This window comes from Tachyglossus aculeatus, chromosome 22 (assembly GCF_015852505.1).
Source record: "Tachyglossus aculeatus isolate mTacAcu1 chromosome 22, mTacAcu1.pri, whole genome shotgun sequence".
Classification (NCBI taxonomy): domain Eukaryota; kingdom Metazoa; phylum Chordata; class Mammalia; order Monotremata; family Tachyglossidae; genus Tachyglossus; species Tachyglossus aculeatus.
The window spans coordinates 20,534,488-20,550,221 of NC_052087.1; the positions used below are offsets into that span (position 1 = coordinate 20,534,488).

Sequence of the window (15,734 nt, forward strand, 5' to 3'; positions counted from 1 at the left end):
GACTTTGGAATGATGTCAGGGATTTGAGCAGGGAGGGGGGCAGAAACTCATTCATTCATTCAATTGTATTTACTGAGCTCTTACTGTATGCAGAGCACTGTACTAAGTGCTTGGAAAGTACAGTTAGGCAACATATAGAGACAGTCCCTACCCAACAAGGAGCTCACAGTTTAGAAGGGGGAGACAGACAGCAAAACAGAACAAGTAGATGGATATTAATACCATCAAAATAAATAGAATTATATATATATATATATATGCATCTGCACTCTCTATTGAAGAGGGAGGTGAAAAACACAAAATGGGTGTTCACCAAATGTTAGCCCTCTCAGCAAACAGCTGAGATAGGGGAAAAAAATCACTGGTACCTCTAAACCCCAGTTTGACACTCCCTGCTCTGGAGTCAAGGCCAACATTATGAAGCCTTACCACTTTCCTCTCCGGCTCCTCCCACTGGACACCAGCCAAATTTGGATCAGTCGTGGACATTTGTGGGAACATTTTGGAAGAAAAAACTCACTCAGATTATGTCATAGGAGCCAAGCTTTAGAAGTGAGGGTTCTACCTTCTAGCCAACAGTTCCACCCAGCAAAGCCTCTCCTGGGCCCTCTGGGAGAAGAGATCGTGCCTTTCAAGAGACTCCTCTGAAGTCACTCTCTGGTCTTCCGCCTGAGGTGCCGCAGATCTGCAGAAGTGTGTGGAAAGGATAAAACTTTCCAGAAGCCAATTCCTGAAACAAGCAGTGATTCCATGAGAACCATCATTATAGAGACCCATAAGTATGGCGTCAAGACATTGTCTTGAAGCCAGAAAAGTGGCTTCCGTTCCTGGCTTGACTGGCTGACCTTAGAAACACAATGCATCTCAGGGCCTTGTTATTCTTATCTGTAAAATGGGGGCTCCCTCCAAGCAGCATTAGAATGTGGTTAAGAGGAACATAATTTGGTGATGAGCAATTCCTGAGAAGGAAAGATGCATTTTAAAGTGGGGTTACTGGGGCTAGAGTTTTGTCAGTGTTAGTCTGAAGATGTGACCTCCGTTGTGGAAATATTTGCATGCCTTGTGTATGAAAAAAAGAAAAAAGACAGACCGAAGTCACAGTGGGAAGTTCTTTGAAACGGAAATTGCTGCCTACTTGTTCTGCCGAGGTGAATGATTTCAGGTTCATTTTGCTTCCTTCTAGTGAGGATTTACTCACCTTGAGTGTCCAGTAATAGTATTTTCATGTATCAAGGGCCCTGGGTCTAGTAGAAAAAATCATGGGCTGGGAGCAAGGAGGCCTGGAGTCTAGCCCCACATCTACCATGACTAGGGAAGCAGCATGGCCTAATGGATAAAGCATGGGAATCAGAAGGACCTGGGTTCTAATCCTGCTCTACTACTTGTCTGCTGTGTGACCTTAGGCAAGTCAATCAACTTCTCTGTGCCTCAGTTACCTCAACTATAAAATGGGAATTAAGACTGTGATTCCTATGTAAAACAGGGACTGCATCCAACCTGATTAGCTGTTATCAACCCAGCACTTAACTGTGCCTGGCACATAGTAAGTGTTTAACAAATGCCGTGGAAAAAAACCCAAACAAACAAACAAACAAATGAAAAAAACTAACCGGGAGATGTTGGGTAAGATCTTTTGGCTCTCATTTCCCCATCTGAAAAATGGGGCTCTTAATTCCCACCTTTCCCTACCTCCAGGGTGTTGTGAGGACAAGAGTCAAATATGTGAACTTTTTTGCATTCTTAGGAAAAAAGCAGACTATAAATCCAAGGTATAGTGTCATTATTCCCTTCAGACTTTCCCATCTCTTCTAATTCTCTCACAGGTGAGTGCTCTCCACAGCCCTTTTCTTAGTCATTCGAAGTCACATGCATGTGGTACAACTTGTAATCAAACAGCTTTTTCCCTTAGTTCAATAGCCCAGTTGATGGGTCTGGATAAACACCCATGTTTCATACCTGTTCTCTTTGCCATGGAAGCTGAATCTGAGCAGGGTTGGGTCAGAGATTTAAGCCTGAACTTAGATGTTTGGCCCTTTGGGCATTCTGAAGAATAGCAGAAGCCACAGCCAGCCAGTCAAAAGGTTTTCCTTTGTAAAGCCTCTTGGGCATGTGCAGGCAGAGCGGCACAGGGAACTGGGCATTGGGTTGGCAGTCAGAATCTTGAGTTGGACCATTGCTTCCACTCCTACCTTGAAAAGTAATGGGGGGAAAGTCATTTTTTCCCAGTGGGCCTTGATCTCACTTGCAGCAAAGTGAATATAATGATTCTGGACACTTAAGCACTTGCTTTATGGAGGTTTTTTGGTTTTTTTAAATGATGTTTGTGACATCATGATCACCTTGTATCCCCCCCAGCGCTTAGAACTGTCCTTTGCACTTAGTAAGGACTTAACAAATGCCATCATTATTATTATTATTAAATGCTTACTATGTGACAGGCGCGGTACTAAGTGCAGATGTAGATACATGATACACTTCATGTACCACATGGGGTTCACAATATTAATCCCCATTTTACAGGTAAGATAACTGAGACACAGAGAAGTGAAATGACTTGCCCAAGGTCACACAGATGACAAGTGGCAGGGTCAGAATTAGAACCCAGGTCCTTCTGCCTCCCAAGCCATTCTCTACCCACTAGACCAGGCTACATCTCATACCTGAGTTCAAAGTGTGATTAAAGATAGTCACTAAACTATGACTGCAGAGTCTTTATAAATACAAAATTCTCGAGAAATAGGAAATGTTGGCAGGTGGCGTGACAATATTTTCACATCCAAGTCAAGTTTCAGCACCTGTGCCCCCATTCTATAACTAGATTGGCTGGCTAGCTGGAACTCTGAATTCCCTCACAAAGGAAGTATGGCCTAGTAGAAGGAGAACAGGTGTGAGTGTCAGAGGACCTGAGTTCTAATTCCAGATCTGCCACTTGTCTGCTGTGTGACCCTGGGCAAGTCACTTAACTTCTCTGTGCCTCAGTTACCTCATCTGTAAAAGAGGGGTTAAGATAGTGAGCCCTACGTGGGACAGGAATTGTATCCAACTCAGTTATCTTTATCTACCCCGGTGTTCAGTACAGTGCCTGATACGCAGTAAGCATTTAGCAAATACCAAAACAAAAAAAAAAAGCTAAAAAGAAATACTGGTACTGGGCACTGGTGCAGAGTCACCAGGTTTTGGCCCTCCTGTTTTCCTCAGCCACTGAGGTGAAGGAGAGTGAAAGAGGGAATATATCCAACAGATCAACACTTTCTCCACCTTCATCACCTTATTAAAATCATATCTTCTCCAAGAGGCCATCCCTGACTAAGCCTTCATCTCCCCCACTCCCTTTTCCTTCTGCAATTGCCCTTGCACTTGGATCTCTCATTTCCCCTATCTGTAATTTATTTCAGTATCTGTCTCCCTTTCTAGACTGTAAGCTCCTTGTGAGCAGGAATGGTGTCTACCAACACCTAAGCACTTAGTGTAGTGCTCTGCAAAGTGTAAGAGCTCAGTAAATATTGTTGATTGACTTTGAGGTCATTTTATATAGTGATATTTTAAAACAGGTTTCATGTGAATAATACCAAGACACCCAGACTTCTGGCCTTCTAAATGTTCCGAAAGCCTTGGCGATAATTTAAATTTCACCATAATCACAATGATTAACCTCAGACTAGAGAAATTAGCTGGTTATCTTCCATTTTATCTGGGGGAGCACCTCCCAAATTATTAGTCTGCTTAGATTGCACTAGCGGCTATTTAATGAGAATTTTCGCAATTATTCCTTGGCAAATGTATAATCTACTCTCTGTGGCCAGTACTTGGATAGGTTGGTTGTGTTAGATCATGACCATATTTTATGTTTGCTTTACAGTACAAAATGCACTTGTTTTCAGTATTTTAAGCACTGAAGTTAGCTGGGTACAAATGGTTCCAGATAACATGCCTACTCATATGAATTCTCCAATTCTGGGATTTTCTGTTCAGTCCATCCCCTCCCTGTTCAGTCTTCTTCCAATCCTTTCTTTCTATTCCCTAATTCTGTCTGGGTGCTGTTCCTGCCCAGTCTGTTCCCCACCCCCAGCTCTGCTTCTACCTATAAGTGAGATTGTGAGGGATTTGATCACAGTGTGGTGATCAAATCCCTTGTACTTCCCAAGTGGTTAGTACAGTGCTCTGCACACAGTAAGTGCTCAATAAATACTATTGAATGAATGAATGGTGGCCTCCCAACACAGAAAAGCGGTAAAGACTCCAAAGTCTCTAATTCAGAGGAATTGCTCACTCCTCGGGCCCCCACCCAAAAGGAAAACTCATTTCCCTATGTATATATGTTTAAATTCTGGTTTCACCCTTCCTGAAATTTATACATTTGTAAATTCCTTGAGGGAGGGGATCATGCCTAGCAAACTCTTTTTCAATATCCGAAGAGATTAATTTGTTGCCCAATAATGTTGATGACTGATTGATTGACTGATTTGCATGGATGGCCAAAAACCTACCTTTTAGATTGTGAGCCCCTTGAGGAACAGGAGGCCTGTCCAATTCCCAAATGTGTATTCTTTTCCAGGGCTTAGCACAGTGCTCTGCAGACAGTAAGTGCTTAATAAATACCATTTCTATTACTATCTGCAAGAGAACTGCTAATTACAGAGGCAAGAAGAAGGAGCCAAATGGGGGAAGAGACCCCAAAACTATCTTTAACCCATTTATAGACATCCAGCAGAAATGATGTGGAGGGGTGGAAGACATCTCCATCTTAAGCCACGGCACTCAGCATTCATTCAATTGTATTTATTGAAAGCTTACTGTGTGCAGAGCACTGAACTAAGCACTTGGGAAGTACAAGTCAGCAACATATAGAGATGGTCCCTACCCAACAACGGGCTCACAGTCTAGAACTCAGCAGTCAGCAGTCCCGGAGAGTTGGAATTCCCCAGGAAGGCCTAGGGATTCTGGTGGATCAGTGATCAGGGAAGATCTTAGGGTGCATTGCCCACAGAAGAGCTGCTAGGTGAAGCAGAGTAGTGGGTTTGGGGATGGTGCAGTCACTCTGGATTCAGTTAGGGAAAGGTACAGGATTAGGGATAGAAGATTATTCTTGCATCTAAGATTTCCAATGGCAACAGACTTGTAAAACAATTTTAACTAAACAAATCCCATTTATCTGTTTATAATGAAAGGTGTCCATGCCACACTGTGGAGAGCCTATTAATCTGAAGACCAATCAGTAGTATATACCAAGTACCTCCTATGTGGTGAGAACTCTACTAAACAAGTAGGAGGATGCAATAGCAAAACATGTTCTCTATACTCAAGGATTTTACAATCTAGCTAGGGATAGAGGCACTAAGCGATAGAGTACATAAGATATATTTGTATATGTATATACATATATAGGTACGTTGGAGGATTGTGAGAACTACAATCTTAGTTGGTGTGGAAGTGCCGAAGTGGTAGTTGGACATATAAAGTGGGGAGATTAGAGCACCGGCCTGGAAATCAGAAAGACTTGTGTTCTAATCCAGGCTCCGCCACTTGCCTGCAGTGTGACCCTAGGCAGATCACTTCACTTCTCTGGACCTCAGTTCCCTCACCTGTAAATTGGGGTTTAAAACTGTGAACCCCATGTGGGAAAGGGACTGTGTCCAACCCAAGTCACTTGTATCTATCCCAGCACTTACTACAGTGCCTGACACATAGCAACTGCTTAACAAAGGCCGTCATAATAATAATAATGAGGGAAGACTTCCTGGAGGAGGTGTGATTTCAGACGTTCATTTAAACTGAGCAGAGGAGTTGTCTGACATGTTAAGGAGAAGAGAATCCCAGGTAGGAGAGGGTGTGTGAGCAAGAAATCATTAGTGGGAGAGATGAGAATGAGGCTCAGTGAATAGGATAACTTAAGGGAATGAAGAGTGTAAGCAGGAGTGAAGTGGGAGAGGAACCTGGATAAGTAGGAGGGAGAGAACTGAATGAGTTCCTTAAAGCCAATCGTCTGCAGTTTCTGCTTTGGGTGGAGAGGAATGGGCAATCATTAGAGGTTTTGGGGCAATCATTAGAGGTTTTTGAGGAGTGGAGAGAAGTGTGCAGAATGTCTTTTTAGAAAAGTGATCTTGGCAGTAAAGTATAAATTAGAGAGTGGAGAGACTAAGGGCTGGGAGATCTGCTGATGTTATAGTTAAGCCAGATAAGTGGCTACACCAGTGTGATGGTGGTTTAGATGGACAGGAGGAGGTGCATTCTGGATGTTTTGTGGAGGAATAACTGTCAAGATTTGTTGATAGACTAAATATAGGAGTTGAAAGAGGGGGATGAGTCAAGGGAGGAGTTATGTGCTTGAGAGACAATAACAATAATTATTATTATGGTATTTGTTAAGAGCTTACTATTCAAAGCACTGGGGTAGATACAAGGTAATCATGTTGTCCCACATGGGGCTCACAGTCTTAGTCCCCATTTTACAGATGATGTAACTGAGGATCAGAGAAGTTAAGTGGCTGGCCTAAGGTCACACAGCAGACAAGTGGCGGAGCTGGGATTAGAACCCACGACCTCTGACTTCCAAGCCCGGGCTCTTTCCACTTACCCATGCTGCTTCTCCAAGGGAGGCTGATAGTGTTGTCAATTGTCATGTTATAGTTAGGTGAAGGTGAAGATTTGGAAGGGAAGAAGAGGATGTCAGGTAGTCTCCCTCACAGAGGATTGGGTCTTTTTGTCATTCCTTCAGCTTCGGTGGGTAGCTCTTAGGATTCTGGACCGGCTAGCTGAACTCTGGAGGCTTCTCATGTCTTATGAGGGCTCCTAATATGAGAGTTACAGGAGAGTGGCTGCAAACTTCTGGGTCAATCTTGGGGTATTCTAAAATGGATCCCCCAAATTGACCTTAGCCTGGCTGTAAATAATCAAGGACTTTGGAATGGAGCCTGGGGCTACCTGGGCATGTAGCATTAGAAGTGTGTGTAACTGTCACAAGGGTCATGAAAAATATGACAAGTATTTTTCTTGATGGTGCACATTACACAACAAAATGTAATACATACTAAATATGTTTAATATCCAAGTGCTTGGATCTTTCATTCCTCCTAAACTACTCCTGCAAATTAACAGTGGATTTTTCCAGTCTGAATTCAATTTAACTTGCTCCCTTTTCCCTGTTCACAAGTCTGGTGTCAGTAAGGTGGATTAACCTGAAAATTTCAATTCCCCTGAGGGAACCAACTGATTGGTTGAGTTTCCCAGTGAACAGACACTTATTTTCGGCTCCTGATCCAGGAAGAACAAAGTCCTCAAAATCCCATCTCTACCACTCTTTTGGTGAATAACTCTGAGTAAAATCATTAACCTCTTGGTACATGAAGAAATTTATCAGGGAAAAAAGCAGAGAGTAATGATTGCCTCAGCAGTATTTTGAAATTAACAATTATTTGAGATCGACCTTTTGAAAAATGTTCAGATAAAAGTAGACCTTAACTTCAGTGCCAATTTAGTATTGTTTTTATTGACCAAATAAAGCTCATGTTGAATAATTTCCCCCCAAAAGTCAACTTGAAGATGAAAATATTGGAAACCTAGAAAATTCCTAACGTGATTTTAGGGGTTGTTGCAGAATGAGTGAAGGCTGGGAGAAGTTTCTTGCTTCTGGGAGTTGCCTTCTTGAGTTCTCTTCCAAGTTCATCTCCAACAGGTAGTAAATTCACTAGCTAAACCAGTGTGTGAGGAGAAACCCTCACACAAAAAGAAGGAGTGTGGCCCTAGTGGAAAGTGCATGGGGCTGGGAGTCAGAGGACCTGGATTCTAGTTCTAGCTCCTCTACTTGTCTATGGTGTGACCTTGGGTAAGTCATTTAAATTCTCTGTTCCTCAGTTACCTCATCTGTAGAATGGGGACTAAGACTGTGAGCCCCACATAGGACATGGACTATTCCAACCGATTAGCTTGTATCTACCCAGCATTTAATACCATGCCTGGCAAATAATAGGTACTTAAATACACCGTAAAACCCTCTCCCCAGCAAAAAAAAAAAACAACCCTCAGGCACCAGAAAGCCCAGTTTCAGTTTCAAAGGTTCATTAAATTTTTCCAATCCATAGTCACTTACTTTCCCCTTTCTCCTCTATGCCAAGGGTTCTCACAATCCTCAAGGACCTTTATCACATCTCCATCCAAAAAAGACTATGGCAAAATTTCCATATCAAGTCTCGTGGTGCAACGTTAGTGTGTCTGAGTCCACATTAGAAGGCAGGGTGTTCAAATTACCTCAGGGGTCAGGAAAAAAAATTCATCTAGACTGTAAGCTTATTGTGGGAAGGGAATGTGTCTGTTATATTGTTATATTGTAGTCTCCCAAGTGCTTAGTACAGCGCTCTGCACACAATAAATGCTCAATAAATATGACTGATGATTTAAAAAGGGAGAGAAACATTCTTTTGAATCAACTCAGAGAAATGAGCTATCTTAGGAGCAGGTAGGGAACAAAGTGATAAAAAAAGAATGAGGTGATATGAGGGAGGGGCAGTGTGGGGTAGTGGTTAGTGACAGAATGAGAGTCAGAAGTTTGCCATGTTGATAATAATACTAATAATAATTATTATGGTATTTGTTAAGTGCCTGCTATGTACCAGGCACTGTTCTAAGTTCTGGGGTAGATATGAGGTAATAGGGTCGGAAACAGTCCCTGTCCCACCTAGGGTTTACAGTCTTAATCTTCATATCAGATGAGGGAACTGAGGCACAGAGAAGGTAAGTGACCTGCTGGCTTTGATTTGGTGAGTCTCCTCCTTTGGATGCCCTGAGGGATAGTTAAACTAAACTATTTCTCCAGGACCTTGGGAAGTGTGCAGATACAACAGCCTAATTCTTTAATTCATTCCTTCAAAATTCCAAATTGTGATCATTAAATGTGCTAGATAATGCAGAATAATGAAGGATATTAATACTCCCAGCTCTAGCTACAGCATGTTTTATGAGAGCTCGTTACCTTCCAGCTGGTAGAATTCTTCTTCAGTCTCACTGTATGGGTTCCTAGTACAATGTTTTGCCTACATTGCATATGTAGTAAATGTTGTTGACTGACAGACACATTATTGAAAAGGTTGCCATATCACACTGGAAAAACAATCCTCCCTAAAAATGAAAATTTCAGTCAGAGCTGATTGTCTCTGGGATCCAATACTCACTGAGGGCTGTGTGATTGAACTTTAACTTTCCTGAGAGAAGTGGATAGAGCCATGCATGCTGCACTCCCACCCCCGCAACTGAACAGGGTGGGGACGACTGGCACCGTTGATGCCCAAAGAGTATCTGGACTCTGGAATTGTTGCCTCAGGAACTTTCATTGCACTTCAAATCTCTTTGAAAATCAAAAGTCAAAGGGGGAAAAATGTGATCTTCCATAATAGAGGAACTTTTGTGGGAGAGTAGGGGAAGGAGGGAGTAGACAGTTAAGGGGAGAAATTTCTCAAATCCCAATCCTCTGGCTTCTAAATCTGTCTAACATGAATTGTTTCACTTTGTTCTATCCAAAGGCACTGTTAAGAAAGACAGATTTTTCTCCCAGCAAATTTATGGGAACTCTGCATCTGTTTTTCCACAAAAGAAACCCTGATTTAAAATCTCATTACACTTTAAAAAAAAAGAAAGAAAAAAACTCAAAGAGAGTTGTTACCTCTTTAAAGCTCTGTTCTGGCTGCTTAGTCAGAGCTGCTCGTCTGTTGGTTCAATCATTTAGTTGCAATATGGGTGTGACTTTAGATACAGCCGCCCTCCCTGTTATGTCACTCCTTCAAATCATTTGAATCAGAATAAAAACTGCAGCAAACTTCAGAGGCTCCCTCATTGCAGGACCCACCAGAGTTGGAACTTTCCTTTGTCTAAAAAGCTCCAGGACACTTTTGGTTTGCACATTAAACCCAGCAGAAGACAATGGCCAACTTTTTCTGGTGTGCAACTTTGGGATTATGCTTGGTGAAGCTGACTCTAGCCCAGATAGGTAAGTGGATTATGAATGAAAACTCAGATGTTTGCTAAATTTGTGCCGTTTTCAGGAACAGCTGTTGCTTGCTGCTGCCGTCGCTAGCCTGGCAGTTTGTGAGAGTTCACTAGTTTCCTTGCTTCACTAGCATTTGTCTCTGCCTGAAGTTTCAGCCTTTGTGAGCAACTTTCAGACAAAGAAGGCATAGTAAGCCCCAGACCAGTTTTCCTGCCATAAAGAAAAGTGTTATGAAGTGCACTGGGCTTCAGAGGCAGAACATGAACTTGAAATGGAGTGCTAAAGTCAGTTCCTGAGAGCTGAGCTGAGTTTTCAGCCCATCTGCTTTAGATTTGTTAGTGGATATGACTTGTTCATTTCAGTTTCAGAATGATCACTGTAATAGAGACAGTTCGGAATGTCTTGATTTCCCTTTGCAGAGTGTGGCCACATGGCCAAGAGGACTGTGAACTTAGATCTGCCCAGGCTGAAGTAGAAAGCCATCCCCCCAGGTCTGGGGTACCCAGCAAGAACATTGAGTTTGGGAATGTTTAAACCCACGGATCAGCCTTTCTGCCCACTCTGTATTTGTCCTCTTGGGGTAGTTTAGATAGGGGAGTTGAAGCAGTTTGGCAGGTGTGAACAATACCAACATTCTTTCCTAAGCATGCCAGAGTAAACAATTTCCAGAAAAAAAAGTCTCAGATAGAGCAAAAACCTCCTGCCCCAGTCCACTAGACTATAGCTAGGGCTGGACATGGTGGCATCACAGTGGGGCTGTGGATAAAGAGCTCTGCTACCGTCCACAGGATTCCACTGTGATACACATTGCCTGGGGAAATGATGGCAGGGGGAATCAATTAAGTTGCCATTTCCCTTGCTGCCTTATTTTTTCCAGTTTGTGGGAGTCCAACAAAATCCTCTCTCAGTGTTGTCCTAGCCTCCGTGTGTATCTCTGTGTACTGGAGCAATGCAGCCTTTGGCGATGGCTCCGTGGAAATGCAGAAGGGTGGGAAGAAAGACCGGTGACTTGTATGTATTAGCATGCTGGGAAATCATAAGATGGGAAGCCTTCTCCCGGCACCCAAACTATGAACTCTGCATTAAAATCCAGATCAGAAATAATGCAGTTCTCTCCAGGAGAAGAGGCAGCGGGCATGTGTGAGGTATTTGAGGTGGGGCTGGACTTTACGCTTTGAGTTTCTTTGTCTAGAGAGGTACAGATGATTATAGTTGATTTTCTTATCGCTTGCTAAATTAAGCCGCCTTTAATGCAATGCCAAAAGCGTCATTAAAACAGCACAGTCTATGGTTACTCTAGGATTATCTCTTTTATTTTTATTATCAGTTTTGCCGCCGAGAAAGTCTCCTGTAATCTAACTCAGTTAGGAGACAACGTGTTAAGTTTCTTACATGCCTCACAGGTAAGTTCAGAGGCTTAGGCTTAGTGAAGTATTGAAACTCTTAGGGTATTTTGAGGCACATATTCCAATTATTTTTTATCATGAGCCACAAATATTTACAGAAGGCTTGGGATCTGCTAAACAGGATATAGAAGAATTGAACATATAAAACAATGCCCCCTGCCTGGCAGAATTCCCACTCATCAGTGGGACTTTATAGTTTATGATACTTACAATCCCTTCAGGGCAGTGGTGTGGAGAGTCAGCAGAAAGCCCAGGCTGTGGCTTTTAAAGGTTTGTAAAGTGGTTGGACATTCGATGGCTGTGGTCTTGGAGGAGACACTGCAGACAGTCTAGTCAAGCAAGTCACTGAGGGCCCATGAAAGTTCATGCTGGTGGAGGAGGAAGAAAAAGTAACTTCAAGAACTGGTTGAAGGTTCTGGTGCAGTAGGCAAGGAGTTTGTCTCAGAGACAGGAAAATGAAGCATTAGGGGATAGGAGAGCTCATCATTTGCTAAAGGAAAAAATGAGATGCTAGGGTGAAGTGGCTGGCAAAGATAGGAGAAGGAACATGTTGACTGGTACACAGAGGAAGAGCTGTATACACTGACAAGGGACTTAAAAAACAGGCAAGTGGCACCCAACAAGAGGATGGGAATATGGTTTAAATGGTACTGGAGGATCACAGAATGTGAGGTTTGGACACTATCTTCCTATTTTTGGTGTATGTGTAATCATTAATCAATCATTTATTGAGTGCTTATATGGTGTAGAACACTGGATTTAGTGTTTAGGAGAGTGCAATTCAGTTGGTAATCATGTTGAGGAAATGCGGTCAGCTTTTGGGGAAGAGGTATTTGCTAATAAAATCTTGGAGTGGTGAGAAACCCTGGGATTCCCCATTATCTGCTTAGTACATTGCTCTGCATTCAGTAAGCGTTCAATAATGGATGATGCCAGGAGGGACTGTAATCTTGGTGTAGCTCTTTGGAACCATTTTCTAGTTAGTCATGGAAGAGCATAAACTCCCTAAAGACTGGTACTTGTATATTCCAATGAGACAACCAGACCTGTGATTCTTAAAAGTCTAACCTTGAATTCTGAGGATTCAGCTCAGCCTAGAATTGAATGTTAAAGATATGAAATTTGGTGCAAACCTTTGCAGGTTAAACCCTTGAAGCTGACTTCTCTTCCCAGTGTTCCTTCTGCCTCATAAAGTAACTCAAAGCCCAGGCTGGCTACTCAAAACAGATGGCTTCACTTAGCTACTATCCTTCATCGATTAGACAATTTAGATAGCATCTTCAGGAGCAAGTATGCTATAAATTGTAGAAAAGTAGGGTTAAATCCAACATCAGCAGCCCCACTAGGATGGGTGCAAGAGAGTTCTTGCTGTATTTTGACTTTTGTTCAGGAGGATAAACTGAATTTAAAGTCATCCAAGACATTGATAACCGAGTCTGAGAAATGAAGGGTTGATTCCATAATTAAACAATGAGCAAGACTTAAATCAGGCAAAACCTCCCTGGATTTTTGATTAGCCCTTTTTGTTAGTGGAAAGAGTGGAAATTTGATAAAATATTCCTTTGTATTGATCCATCTGTTAGACGAATTCAGAAGAATCAGGGTTGAGTGCCTGTGGTGACTAATTTCACCCTCCAGAGCAAATTGGAGGTAGCCTACCAGGAACCGGGGTAGGTTGGGCTTGGAGCATTGGGGAACTCTCCCACTCATTACCTATCTGGAGGGAGAACTGTAGTTTTTGGACATGGCACTGTGGCTAACGTGGATTTTCCGAGCTCTTGAGAAATGACACTTAAAAAAGCTCATCTGAATTCAAGATGCACTTTATGGGTGCGAAAATTGCAAATATTGATGGGTCTGAAGGGCTGGTTAGGAGGATGACATGAATAATAAAAGCTATGGTACTTGTTAAGTGTTTACTATGTGTCAAAGTATTCTAAGCACTGGGATAGGTACAAGTCAATCAAGCTGGACACAGTCCCTTTCCCACATGGGGCTCAAACTCAATCCCCATTTTACAGATAAGGTAACTGAGGCACAGGGAAGTTAAGCGTCTTGACCAAGGTCACACAGCAGATGAATGGTGGATTGGAACCCAGGTCCTTCTGACTCCCAGGCCCATAAGCCACACTCCTTCTCCAATGCTTCCAATGCCTCCTCCATTATTGATTTCAAGGACTGCTTGGGAATATCCCATGTTTTGTGGTGGAGTTGCTTGAAGACATTAAAGGTTCATTAGATTGCCAGGTGCCACCAGAGAGGGTAATCCACTAATCCTCTCTTTAATCCCTAAAGGGACCAGAGAGTTTTACTTCAAGGTTTTCTCTTTAAATGTCAGAGATTCCAATTTAATCCCAGTTTGTGACTCTACAGGTGAAGTGTTTTAATTCTGCTCCTATGCAAAGATCATTGGTTTTCCATGCAGAGGAGTAGTCACTTTTCAGAGGTGTTGGAGCTATAAACAAGCTGTTCTGTCACCTCACTGAAAGAGGTAGACTCTGAGTGATTGACACTGTCTCCATAACTAGGAGGAGGAGATCTACGCAGGTATAATTTCTTTTCCTTCCAAACCACAAACAGTCTCCTCCGTTGGAGTACCAACTGTAATGCAGTAGCAGCTGCCACTATTTCCCCAATGCCTCTTCTTACTGACCCCACCCCAGTGACTCTTTCCTTTCAGGGCCGAAAGGGATACATAGCTGGTCAATGAATCAACATTAAAAAAAAAAAGAGGTGCCAGTCAGAGGATTAGTTTCATGAAGAGATCTTATACCACCCGGAGGAAATGCCTTGCTCATTTCTCTGGATTGGACTAACGATGTGGCCCAACACTCTGTTTTCTTTGTGTTGCAGCTTGAATCGGTTGGTGGGGGTGGTACTCACAAGAGACTGCATTGTCACTGAATTCTGTTTTTCCATCAGCCATTAGAAACATTTATGGGAAATGAAAGTCTCATGCAGGGGTGGGGAGGAGGTGTAATTCAGGGAGCTAGTTTTCCCTAGCTCAGAGGTATGAGGGATGTCCAGTCATTTCCCGGACTGGCACAGAAATCCTTTCCCCACTCCTCTGAACCTACCTCCGACTCCCTAGCACACCGCCACCATATATTATATTTCTTAATGCAGCAGAGCTGATGATCCTTAGCTGGTTGTCAGCATTCTATGGCCCCAGATGGAGAAAGGCAGGAATCAAAACCGATGAGGGAGTGTGGTAATGCAGACTGGGTTGTTAAGCCAACACCCACGCTGGGACAGGAAGAAAGCATCCCCTCAACGTGGAAATAATAAAGACCTGGGGGAATTCATCTTGAGGGTCCTGCTACCGTAAAGAGACACACCACTTTATTTGTTTATTTTTCTGTGAGAACAAATCATTACCGTAATGCTTGCAACTGAAAGGCCAGTAAAGTCAACTGAGATATCAATGCCTTTGCTAGAAGCAATTGACGTTCTCTTCCTGATACATTAGTGTGAGCGTAAAATATCTCCCTACCAGGTTCCAGTCTGAGCAGGCCTCTGATGCCAGCTATATTTTGGTGCAAAGGGAAGAGAAAATGACAGGGCAGACACCTGATTCTGAGGAGAAAATCCTGCTGTGATCTGTGGTTCCCCTAAACTGAATTGCCTAGTGGAAAGATCCCGAGGCTTGGAGTCAGAGGACCCGGGTTCTAATTCTGTCTCTACCACATACTTGCTGTGTGAGTTTGGCCAAGTCACTCAACTTCTCTGTGCCTCAGTTTCCTCATTTGTAAGATGGAGATTAAATACTTTCATTCATTCAATTGTATTTATTGAGTGCTTACTGTGTGCAGAGCACGGTACTAAGTGCTTGGAAAGTACAATTCGGCAACAGATAGAGACAATTCCTACCCAACATCAGGCTCACAGTTTTGTTCCCCCTCCTACTTAGACTGTGAGCCCCATGTGGGACAGGGATGGTGACCAACCTGATAAACTTGTATTTATCCCAGTGCTTGGAACAATGCTCAAAACATAGTGAGTGGTTAATAAATGCTATTATTATTATTATTATTAATAACAATAATATTAAGCTCTATCATAGCAAATCCTAAAATTGACCCTGGTGGCAGCCTAGTCACTTTCAGCTCGGCTTCTTGCCTTCATCGTAGACTGTCTTTAATGTTCCAGGACTGTTTGAGGCCTGGAGATCAGGTAGGGAAATGATGAAATTGAAGGCTGCAAAGGGAGGTCTATCCCCAAGATTTTGTTTCTATCTGTGTCTCAGAGTCTCTTTCCCAAGGTCATAGAATGAAGTGGAGGTCAATAAGCCCCAGCTCGGGGCCTATGTGCGTGCAGTTCTGGTCTGTATTTTTGCACTCGCTACCACTCAG

General features: G+C 42.8%; 1 protein-coding gene across 10 annotated transcripts in view; it reads left to right on the forward strand.

Annotated features, from left to right (window-relative positions):
• The first annotated feature begins 9,736 nt into the window (after positions 1 to 9,736).
• Positions 9,737 to 15,734, forward strand: part of CD44 (CD44 molecule (Indian blood group)) — a 90,641-nt gene continuing 84,643 nt past the window's right edge. For 3 of the 10 annotated variants that reach the window (XM_038764149.1, XM_038764151.1, XM_038764150.1), the window contains exon 1: positions 9,737 to 9,976. In XM_038764149.1, coding sequence (XP_038620077.1) covers positions 9,910 to 9,976 — 67 coding nt within the window. In that variant the 5' untranslated portion in view covers positions 9,737 to 9,909. The remainder of the gene's footprint in view (positions 9,977 to 15,734) is intronic. The other 7 variants (XM_038764156.1, XM_038764153.1, XM_038764152.1 and 4 more) reach the window with 6 other exon arrangements.